Below are 12,165 nucleotides of genomic sequence, written 5' to 3' on the forward strand. Positions count from 1 at the left end.
ATGCAGGGAGAACCTGGAGACCAGGTCCACTTTGATATATTATGTAGGCACTGCAACCGTTTGTCCTGTGTATGAAACCTAATACTTTGTTGTTGTTGTTGTTTGGTTTTGCTATTCTTGTTTGTTTGGTTGGTTGGTTGGTTTGATTTGGATTTGTTTTCATGTGTTTTTGAGACAGGACCTCACTATATAGCTCTGGCTGTCCTGGAACTCTCACTATGTAGACCAGGCTGGCCTCCAACACACAGAGATCCATCTACAGTCTGCCTCCCAAGTGCTTGGATTAAGGGTGTGTGCCACCATGCTGGATTTCTGTATGCTTTTAACTAGTAAATACTGTCCTGTTCCACCAGAACAAACTACTGCAATTAATGACTTAGCTTTCAGAATGAGAATCTTAAAATTTTCTTTAGCTTTATTTTAATTGCTTGCTTTAAAGTTTAACTTTTATCTTGTTACATTTATTTATGCATTTTATTTGTGTGTGAGCAAGTGACAGACTTCATGCAGAGGTCAAGGGATAACTTGCAGGTGTCAGCTCTGCTTCCACAATGTAGTTTAAGGAGATATTCATATTGTCACATTTAGTAGCAAATGTTACCCACCGAGCTGTCTTGTTGACAATGACTTTTATTTTTTTTATATAGCCTTGTAAAGTCTTTTAATCTAATGGTTTTTTTTTGTACTAGTATCTAATGTTCCTTGAGCATTTCCCCCTCATACCTGCTGTCCTCGCTTCTCTTGACCCTCCCCTTCCTCTCTGTCCTCCTAAAAGAGTCTACTACTGTCATTTTATACATACATGTATACACGATTTTCTTTGTGTAAAATCCAGGCACCGCAAAGGGTGAGCCAGAGAGAAAATACAGTATTTGTTTTTCTGAGATGGCCTAATTTGCTTAACACGATGATCTCCAGATGCACTCCTTTTCCTGCAAATGGCATGGCTTCTTCCTGTGAGGCTGAGCATGTTTGCTAGAAAGGGAAGCTCTCTAGAGTGCTTGCCTTACCACTCCTCCTTTGCTGGCTCCAGCCAGGTTCTTTATTTAGCCGATGTGAATGGTGAACAAGCAAGTGTCCCAGTGAGTTATGGACCTGGAGGCCTTCAGGTAAATGTCTGTCCACATTTGATGCAACAGGAAGCTATATATAACTCAACAAAGCACACTTAAGATGTGTTTTTATTGTTTGGTTGATTTTAACAAGGTTTCATCAGGTGCTTGTATATACTAACTTACAATTTCATCCCAGCAATGTTCAGAAGTTCCCTCAGCTCCATTTGTAGTCACTAGTGACACGCCTCCCTTAGCTACTGATATATCTCCCATTGGATCCCTCAGGTAAGAGAAATGGCTTATCTTCAGGAATAATCTGGAGATTTATAATTCAATAACATTTCCCACTAAAACAAATGGAGATAGAAGTAGCTGGAATCGAAGCAATAACTTCTATTGTTTTAAACAAGTCTAATCAGAAATGATGTCATCTTATACTGGCTTGTCAGTAAGGACTGAGCAGGCCTCCGTGCCCTTTAGATGCTTTGGGGTTTTATTCTTTCATTCAGCCACATGTTATCCAAAGAATGCAACTGACCCTACAGAGCATGGCCCTGGAATGACCACAAGAACCTCAAAGGAGGGAGGAAAGACAGCATCTTCTCCATCATCCCTCCCGGGTAGCTTCCAAGGCCCTTGCAGACACTAAGCTCCACAGATTCCAAATTCCCATAGGAATGTTCTGTATTTGACTGCAACCTCTTTATATCCTCTCATAAACTTCCCATCACTTCTGGATGACTTACCTATAGTTAATACAGTGTAGACGCTGTAGAAGAATAATACAGAATAAATGCTATATAAAGATGCTGTATTGTTTAGGGAATAATGAAAATAAAAAATCCGTTCATGTTCAGCTTTTTTTTTCAACTGTTTTTGGTCTGTGGTTGGTTGAATCTGCAGGTGTGAAACTTGCAGGAACAGAGGTCTTACTACATAGAAAACTTACTTGTTTATGGAGCTAATATTCATCTGCCAGTGATCTTACCAGGCTTGTTTGTTTGGAAGTGCATAATTATAAGAAAGTGGTTTCTAAATCCAGATGAGAAAAATGACACTTTGAGTTTGAGAGTAGGGGAAGAACAATCCTTTAGAGAGACTTGAAAAGCAGACAGATTAAAGCAAAATGCAGCAGGCAAGGGGACAGAGTCGGGGTGGTGAAGTGAGCGAGCCTGGTGCTTGCTGTGGGCACCGCTGACTTCACAGGTCCTGTTCCGGAGCTGTGCTGAAAGCTGCCCTGGGGTTGTCATCTCGGGGAAGTGCTTACGTGCCGTATCCAGAGAGAGACTCAGGGAAGGTTGACCTGATTTGAGAAATGGAGACTTGGCGACACTCACAGGAGGGAAGGGGACATTTAAAGCTCAGAGAATCAGGAAGGCAAATAGAGAAGTGTCAGTTGTCATAAGTAGAATAATGACAATTTTGCTTGAGATAAAGGCATTTTTAAAAGTACTGACAAAATTTTTTTTAATCCTAATAATTTTTTTGACTTTTGATGTTTGAAGCCCTATTTCACAGGAGCTTAAAAACAGTGCTCTTGCCAGACCTGGTGGTGGATGCCTTTAATCCCAGCACTTGAGAGGCAGAGGCAGAGGCAGGCAGATCTCTGTGAGATCGAGGCCAACCTGGTGTAACGAGTTCTGGGCTAGCCAGGACTACACAGTGAGACCCTGTCTCAAAACAAAAATTAAAAATTGAGCTGTTGGTTCCATGCACAAGTTGGCCCAAGAATGTACATTTTCACTAATATTTTTCCTTGTTCTCTAAGATGATCTTGCCATTGTTGGCTAAGAAGTAAGCTGATCTACAATTTTTGACATTACAAAATAAAGGAATGGGTCTAGACAACTATTCAGGCTACCCAGGCATAAAGCTATGAGATACATAAAGTACAAACTGTCAGTGTTGTTGTAGTAGTAGTTTGCATGATGAATTATGAGTATGATGTTGGTAGGAGCAAAGCAAATTGTAAAAATCACAAGGATGAGAAGAATTGCCTTGATATACCTCAGCCATCTACGATCCTGTGCATTAAGTTTGCGGATGAGAGTTGTATAACAGTAGACAATGACCACAAAAGGAATGAGGAATCCAAAGAATGCTAAGGAGATGAAGTAGTAGAATTGGAAGGGAGATGGAGACTCGCATGTGTTGTGGACGTCATGGCAGGTGGTGATCTCTGGCTGGACAAGATGATACTCCTGCTTCAGGATGGCAAATGGCAACATATATAAGAAAACCATTACCCACACCATGCCACACATGAGCAAAGTGAAGTTGCGTTTAGGCAGCTTCCGGTATGTGAAAGGATGGACAGTGGCCAGGTAGCGGTTGATGCCCATGCAGGTGAGGATCAGAATGGAACAGTACATGTTGCCATAGAAAATGACTGTGGTGATCCGGCACATGACCTCTCCAAATACCCAGTTGTTCCCATTGAGATGGTAGGCAATCTTAAATGGCAGGGTAACACAGAAAAGGAGATCTGCGATGGCCAGGTTGGTGTGAAAGATGACCAAACAGATGGATTTGGTCCTTGAGGAGAGTTTCCACAGGGTCACAATGTTTGCTGGTACACCAACCACAAACACCAGGATGTAGATGGCAGGTATCAGCTTGGTACTTAAGGAACTTCTCAAGTATCCCATGGTAGCATTATTCACATGGAGAGTTGAAATGCTTCCTTCAGGGCAGTTCATTCTTACAGTTGTGGTAGCTCCTGTCCAGCCCTCTATGTCAGAGAATGGGAAGTCTTCAAAGGTATTTGGGGGAGCGCCATTAAAAGTCTTAACAGTTAAGGTTGGCTTTGCAGAGTTCTCTGAAACATTTTTCATTCCTGTAATTGAAAGGAAATATTAGCATATGATTTGTTATCAAGTCCTACCTGTGGTTTAGATAAAAATAAAATGTAATGTTTGATGCTGCATGATTTCTATAACTTGGGATCTTTTTTTATCACTATAAATGCAACAAGATGGCAATCACCTGCATGTTGGGTCTTCATAATAGTGCTAGATCAATGGTTCTCAACCTGTGGGTCATGAGCCCTCTTGTAAACCTCTATCTCCAAAAATATTTACATTAGAATTCATAACAGTAGCAAAATTACAGTTATGAAGTAGCAATGGAAATAATCTTATGGTTGGGGTCACTACAACACAAGAAACTGTATTAAAGTGCCACAGCATTAGAAAGGTTAAGGACCACTGTCTTAGAGGAAACAAAACAGCATAATGGAACATTATAGAAAAATGTTTTATTGCCTACAAGCTCTGTGTGTGTGTGTGTGTGTGTGTGTGTGTGTGTGTGTGTGTGTGTGTGTTCAGGAGATAGTTAGCCAAGTTGAGTATTCAAGCAAACTGTCACTGAAAAGATAAGCTTGAACAAAGATGAGTAAGCTACAGAGATAGAACTTAATACACGAGGTAGGTTCTCATGGTGCTGGCTGGGCGTGGAATCTGGGAATGGCCAGTCAGTTGATTCTGAAAATGTCAATTTCATACTTACATGGCAGTTAAACTCCACTGCCATCTATAAGCAATACTTAGACCAGAGGAGAAGATGCAAGGACAGGTACTATCTTGTGCTAATTTGATATATCCAAGAGATGAATCTGAAAAATTAAGTCACACAATTAATTCCAGAAGGGACCTTAAACCATCCTCTGGGGCCATGATCTATTCGTACATTCTGGGGTTGCATACACAAGTCTTTTCCCCCTTTGTTGGCAACTGAACATGGGGCTTTTCAATGCTAAGCAGCTGCTCTACCATGGGCCCATGCCTCTACCTCTGCACACAGAATTTGATGTTACCTCACATGGAAAAGGGGTTATTTAGTAATCAGGAGATGTGGGCAGAACCCTCAGTTGGCCAAGTCCTTATCCATGTGAGGCAAAAGGATCCGAGTCAGGCTAGAAGTGCTATGCTATTGACACTGGGAATGAAAAAGGATCCAGGAGCCAAGGAGCACGGGCAGTGTCTGGAGGCAGTGTTGAAGGCAAGAACACAGAGTCTCTCCTGAAGCATCTAGAATGAGCATAGCCCTAACAAGACCTTCAGAGGTATCATATGGTGAACCTGTGTCATCTAAAGCAGTCACTGTGTAAACATTTATCATAGACTGCACAGGACACCAATATAAGCATGGTTTTGACCTGTGTTTAACATGGATTTGGTGGCAAAAGATTGAAGGCAAGAAATTAGGGGCAGGGGACCTGCTGTGGGGGGCTGCTGTCCAAACTGCTCAGAATCTAAGGGTGGTCAGTGAACTAGAGCCAAGGCTGTGGAAAGGTGCAGATGGGAACACAAAGTTAAGGGGGCCTCTGAGGGACATCTCATCTGATTGGTTACAGAAGAGGATCTGCAAGCGACATTAACTAGAATGTTAGCCTGTAAAATGCTGGGCAGGCAGTTCGAAAACTGGATGTGACATTCCCAAAGGCCAATAGCAAATGTGAGGTGTGAATGCCTTAGTCCTCACAGAGTCTGTAGTTTAAATTAGGAGAGTGGAGAGATGGCCTAGGGAGAGATACAGGAAGAAGGAAGCAAAGACGGACTTTAAGAGAAATGCCAGGTTTTAAGTGGAGAGAGGACAGAGAATAAAATCCAAAGATAAAACTACTGTGACAACCTGAGGAGTTAAAAATGAACCTTTAAAAAGAAAGAAACATACCAACTATGTGCAATAGATACTTGGCGTGACTCAGCATGTTCATGTAATAACCAGTTCCTCAAATTCCAATTTAAACCATATATTCCAATCTGAAATGCTAGTGCCCTACCAATGAGGTCCTGGCACAAAACCCCTGAATCCTCCATTTCAATATTCATGGGTTATGTTCAGTGGACTGTCCTCATTCTGAGCCAGGGTCTCTCCCTAACTTAATCTCTGACCTTTGCTCCCAGGTGTAAATCCCTTCAGACCTTGTAGTTTGCCCAGGCTGAATTCAGTGTGTCAGGTGGGTCAGTAAGTGAGAGCAACTGCATGTGAAGATGACCCGGTGTCACTTAAGGAAGGAATCATTTGGAAGGTAGCATTCTGTGTGTCTGTGAAAATGTGAGCATTAGAGGAATGTCCTGTGACATTTGAACTCAGTCACTCAAATCCTTCTGCATATTTGTATTCTGGGGGAGAAGTCAGACATCACTCTAAACAAGTTCTTTAGCAAGTTGGACAGAGCGGTATGTACAAATTTCTTCCCTCCAAAGTCTAGTGAGAAACCTGATGAAACCACATTAGTCAGTTTTCATGAATCCTGAGATTGAGCAAGACACAGTGTTGACAGAATTGTTGAACAGAGACACTATTTCTGTGAGATCTCAGGTCTGGCCCCACCCAAGCCTTCTGTTAGTCAGAGCCTAAAGTCTAGTGCTTGTTAAGTTTTATTCATATTAGAAAAAACTGGGATTCTTTGGGTTTTATTTGGTGTGGTGTTTCTGAAATGCTCTCAGCTTGGGAGAAGGCTTCAGAGTAATCCAGGTGCTTCCTGGTGACGATTTTTCCCATCACTCCTCCCAAGCATGACTGGCATCAGGAACCCTCTTGTGTAACTTATTTCCTGGCCACTGTGACTCAGCTCTGGGTTGTCCTCTCAAAGAAACCATAGACCTGTCTAAACCCTGCTTGGACAGCCCCTGCCTTGGGGTCCCCTTAAGTACTCTGCAGGGACCTCAACTTAAGGATCATTCCTTTGCAGAGAGAGGGTGGCCTTCTGTTAATTTTAGTTTCATCCCATCTCTCTCCCCTAACCCTGTTGATTGCCTTGTGTGCAATCCTGTCTCAAATTAGTTCGTTTCAGAGCAAGCAGAAAGTTGCAAGCTACCACATTGTAATAGGTAAAATAGACATGTCCAAGGTGAAATAATTATATTTCAGAGATCTTATTTCTAAAATTATGCATAACTAAATTATACATAATCATATCATATACATATATATACTTGTACACACACACACACACACACACACACGTGGGGGAAGGGAACAAAGAACTCCCTGGTACTGAAAGCTTAAGATAAAAAAGGTATTTAACTCTGGAAACCCTGTAAACATCACTGGCTGCTGAAACCAAATGACCCTTGATGGCAGTATTTTTCCCCACCTGTGTCTCAACAGAAATTATAAAATTTATATATTTTAAAGATTTTTTAATACCTTGGAAGAAAAATGCAATCTTTTCTAAATCAGGAAATTTCACAAATAAGAAAATTACCTTTTGACTTAATTGTAAAGTCTTGGCTCTGCCACAAATGTGTAATTACAGTAGAGAACAACTGATCTTCAACAAGGTTTGACTTGGCAACAAACTTTAGCTACCTCCATGATTCCCTTTGAATAACCCAGATCAAACTCTGCCTTTGGGTTCACAGTTCTTGGGAAATAACAAGAAGAGTAGGTTCATTCGACTCCTACAGTATAAAAGGTCCCTTCTCCCATCCCCATCCTATCCCAGAAGAGGACTTACCACTCTGGCAAAAAGTGGCTGGCAGAAGCAGCAGCCTAGCAGCAATCAAGATAAGGACCTTCATCTCGATGTCCTAAAATCCGGCTACAAAACGTTATCCAGTGTGCAAAGTCACAGAGCAGATTTTCCTCTGCTCCATGTATTGGCAGCAAGTGGGAGCCTGAGAAATGTCCACCCTGCAGTGTGTGGGCAGGGACTTGTCCTGCCTCTGCAGGGAAAGGATGTGGCCACTTGAAGTTTCCGTTATGAGTGACTCAGGCTGAGCCTCCTTGGAGCTTGTTGCCATATCCCTTTAACTCTCTTCTTCACCCCTACCGTTATTTCATTTAGAACTGAGGCTGTATTTCTCCCCAGGGCATTTAAATAATAGACGAGACTGCCGAGTGCTTTTGCAAAACAAAGCCGAGAACAGACACAGAGCATCAATTAGCTTTGAATTGGTTCCACAGCTCAATTTTTTTCCCCATTTCAAAAACATAGTTCCAGAGTTACACTTTCTAATTAATACATAAATAGTTAGAAATTATTTATCAGTGCTTTGCTCAGCCATCGTCAGAGAGGTTTCTTCTTACAGTAGATGGGACCTAACACAGAGACCCACAATTGGACAACACTCAGAGAGTGAGGTTTTGGAGCACTTTGTCCTAAATAGGATATCGTCATCAAACCTTTTTCCTCAAGACTGGGGGGCACCAATACAGAACAAGAGGCAAAAATATTGTAAGAGCCGAAAGGGACAAGTGACTCCAAAGAAACTGTCTTCCAGATAAAACAGGACTCATACCCATGTGAACCTCAAGGCTTGCACAGATTCAAGCCAGACAGGGACCCAGAGCTGAGAGGGGGAAGTGCACATGGCTCCCACCACTGACCAAGAAGCTATCAGCAACTGATTCCTACAGGCAAAGGAAAAATTAGTTCCATCCAATAGAATCTCCCTGGGTAGTATATTAACGGCATGTCAAGGTAGGCCCCATGCCCAGGAGTTATTGGCTAACACAAAAGGAAGTCAATGGTGGTTTTGCAGACTTTCTGTCTCATATATCTTTGTTTGAGCTTTTTTTTTTTTGTCTTATTGGTCTTATGCTTGTGTATTTTAGTTTCCTTTTTTTGTGTGTGTTTTGTGGGATTTTGTTGTGCTGCTTCTTATTTTCTGTTTGGTTCAGTATAGAAAGGGCATGGAGCTGAGGAGGTGGGAAGGATCTCGGAGGAGCTGAGGGGAAGGGAAAGTGTGATCAGAATATAATGGAAAAACTTTTGCAGAAATCAAAATGAAATTGCTTTCTTTTATTGTTTTAAAATTTAGTTCCTAGACTGATCACATAAACTAAATTATGAAAAGCGAACAACCCCTTCCATTTTTTTTCCTTTAAGACAGGGTTTTATATAGCCTAGGATGGCCTTGAACTCAAGATGTAGCTGAAAATTGAGCTCCCAGACCTCGTCTTTCTGCTCCTGACTTGCATGAATTACCACGCCTGGGTTTTGTGGTACTGGTGGTGTTGACCCTAGGACTTTATGCAAGGACTCTACCAACAGACTTACATCCTCAGTCCTGGCAAATGTTTAAGATGTTAACCTTGTAACAGAGGTTCTAGATTGTTTCAAAACTTCTCTGTTCAAGCACATGTCATAGTGCATATTTATAATCCCAGCACCTGACAGACTGCAGCAAGAAGACTGCAATGAGTTGAAAGCCAGCCTTGGCTACATTATGAGTTTGAGCCCAGCCTCAGCAGCATAGTGAGACTCTGCCTCAGAGGGAAAGAAGATTCTCTGCCTACTGTGGTGCTTGCCCAGAACTTAGTTTTGTTATTTCTGGGAGGAAGATGCATTTGCAATAGATCAATGTGTTCTAAGCCATTTAATAACTCTGTAGAGTCAGATTACATTATGGACTCATGCAAACAACTCTATTTGAACTGAAATAATATAATAATTCTGAAGCACAAGCAACTCTATTTGATTGAATTAAGAGCATCATAAAATATGGAAGTACAAGGACTTGCTTTATTCCATGAATCTTGATGAACAGGTCTATATAATAAGCATTTTAAATTATCTATGTTAATTACACACATAATATATGATAATATATTAATTAATTGTATAATTAAGTTGTATATCTACATATTTATATGTGTATATTTATATCTTAGCCATCATAATATCCAATAGTGTTAAATATATTTAACATACCATAAAAAAGAAAACCTGATGCTAATATGTTTGCCTTAATGAACAATATATGATTGTTCCAAGTCAGACAACTCAACCTCTAAAAATGAAGCAAGAATCACATGAGACTTAAAGGCAGAGGGAAGGAGTAACTAGGAAGCAATAGAGAGGTTGATATTAACTTTTATCATCTTGATTAAATTTAACCAAACCAAGTCACTTCTAGAGGTCAGATTAATACTTCAAACTAAACTAAGGTGCCATAAACTAACCCCAGAAAATTGGGGAGGGTAGACATTTGTTGTAAACTTTCTTGGCATCAACTGAGTCCAGCAGTTATGGTTTGATTTGCCTGAGGTCTGGTTGTGGGTCACTTCATCCCCTCTTAACTCCCCTACATAGCCTGGCAGTGCAGCTGGGTAAAGACCTGGCCGTCACAGAGCTGTCCCCAGTCTTCTGCTGAGTGACTGAAAGGGAGATTTCACATCCGTACATTTTTGTTTTCACTTTTGGTTTTGTGTTTGACTTTGTTTCAGTACATCATGGTCTCCAAACTGTTGACTTAAATTTGTTTGCTTTTGCAAAGTCTGACTTCAGTTTGCCTTCTGAGACTAATACTTTAATCTTCAATGTGAAACAGTCACCATCTTTTCTTATCCAGGCAAGAGTGTGTGTGGTCCATCTCCTACAGTGACGCCACATGCTCTTCAGATGGTTGAAATGGGAGGAACTTGTGTAGTGTTTGATTTTTAATCTATTCCTGGGGATGGTGGGGTCTCTTTGGGTTTAAAAACAGGAAAAAATAAGGCACTTGCTTGATACTTAAGCCAGGTGACGTGGGTTCAACCCTTGAAACTCTATTAAAGATGGAAAGAGAACCAACTTCACAAAATTGTCCTCTGACCCCCACACAGGTGCCATGGCACATTCACACAGACACACACACACACACACACACACACACACACACACACACACACACAAAGTATGCAAATCATTTTTAAATCCTGCTTTTCTTCAAGCCTCTCATTCTTTCCGTTTTCACTTGAACTTCTTCCAAAGTTTCATTTCCTAAGAAATTACTAAGCTGCTTGGTGATGGTTCCCACATGGTAGCTGTAGCTGGAGATGACTCAGGAAACAAGCCTCATGAATTCTCTATCACGCTGTCTGCCCCCCAATAATGCAGCAGGAAGCAGCATGTGTGTGGTTTAGAGCCCTCACTACACACATTATCTCCCATAGCTCTGGAGGGAAGCTGGTTGAAAGTCATTCCTCCCTCCAGACTCAGTACACTTCTGGAGCTAGTGATGAAGTTTACCCTAAAGGACTCCAATGCCAGCTATGTGTGGGTACGTGAGCACATACATGTGTGTTCATATGTGTGGATGCATATGGAGGGGGTACATGTGTGCCAGGCGTGTGTGTGTGCATAGGCTAGGAGGTGTGTGTGCATAAGCATGCAAATCTATATGAACATCACTAGACAACCTCGGGTATCACTTCTTGGATGCACACACACCTGGAGGTCACTAGACAACCTCGGGTATCACTTCTTGGATGCTGCCCCCCTTTTTTGAGACAGGGTCTCTGACTGGCCTGAAACTTCACATTTCAGTGAGGCTGGCTGGCCAGTGAACCCTAGGCCTCCTCCTGTCTCTACCACTCCTAGCTTTTTTTTTAAATGGGTCCCAGGAAATCAAACTAGGTCCTTGTACTTGCCAGATGAGCTATCTCCACAACCTCTTCCAAGCATCTGGATTCCAGGTTTAGAATACAGCACTTATCCCTATATATATATATAAATGAGCACTCACATTTTAACAGTGGAAATCCAGAGGCTGGAGTGATGGCTCAGCTGTTACAAGCACACACTGATCGTACAGAAGTCCTGAGTTCAGTTCCCAGCATGCATGTCAGGTAGCTCACAACTGCCTATATCCAACACCAGGATGCCCTCTCTGAATTCTGAGGGCAATTGCACTGGTGTGCACACACATACAGACACCACACATACACATAACTAGAAATAAAGTAAATCTTTTCAAAAGGGAAACTCAAGGGCTAGAGACATGGCTCAGAGGTTAAGAGCACTGGCTGCTCTTCCAAAGGACCCAGGTTCAGTTCCCAGCATCCACATGGCAGCTCACAACTGTGTGTAACTCCAGTTCCAGGGGATCTGATACCCTCATACAGACATATATGCAGACAAAGCCCAATGTGCATTACAAATAAATAAATAAATCTTTTTAAAAAGTAGAATTCTAAATCTTAAAGTATTTAATGTTTGCACATAAAGTTGACTTGAAGTCCCCTTTAGTATCTGCCACCACTGTGTTTGTAGCAAAACTGCAGAAATCACCTGAATGTAAAACACTGGAAATAATCCTGTGCAATGTCTGTCTGTTGCAGAGGTTCTTTCCCACCAGCCAGCAGCATGGCGACTCTGTGGCAGGGTCCCTCTGCC

At 41.7% G+C, this 12,165-nt stretch overlaps 2 protein-coding genes across 3 annotated transcripts in view; one reads left to right on the forward strand and one right to left on the reverse strand.

The window, feature by feature from the left end:
* The window catches only part of Iqgap2 (IQ motif containing GTPase activating protein 2), a 272,297-nt gene that overhangs the window by 192,408 nt on the left and 67,724 nt on the right, over positions 1 to 12,165 (forward strand). The gene's annotated exons all lie outside the window — the stretch shown is intronic.
* On the reverse strand, positions 1,164 to 7,767 carry F2rl2 (coagulation factor II thrombin receptor like 2). 2 transcript variants are annotated; one of them, XM_013126497.3, is made up of 2 exons: positions 7,522 to 7,767; positions 1,164 to 3,891 (listed from the first exon to the last, which is right to left on the reverse strand). In XM_013126497.3, exons 1-2 carry the CDS (start codon positions 7,583 to 7,585, stop codon positions 2,843 to 2,845), a joined length of 1,113 nt encoding a protein of 370 aa, XP_012981951.1. In that variant the 5' UTR covers positions 7,586 to 7,767; the 3' UTR covers positions 1,164 to 2,842. The 2 variants fall into 2 exon arrangements, with proteins under 2 accessions (XP_012981951.1, XP_040584806.1); XM_040728872.1 differs by lacking the exon at positions 7,522 to 7,767 and adding an exon at positions 4,563 to 6,451.

This window comes from Mesocricetus auratus, unplaced genomic scaffold (assembly GCF_017639785.1).
Source record: "Mesocricetus auratus isolate SY011 unplaced genomic scaffold, BCM_Maur_2.0 Super-Scaffold_100020, whole genome shotgun sequence".
NCBI classification, from domain to species: domain Eukaryota; kingdom Metazoa; phylum Chordata; class Mammalia; order Rodentia; family Cricetidae; genus Mesocricetus; species Mesocricetus auratus.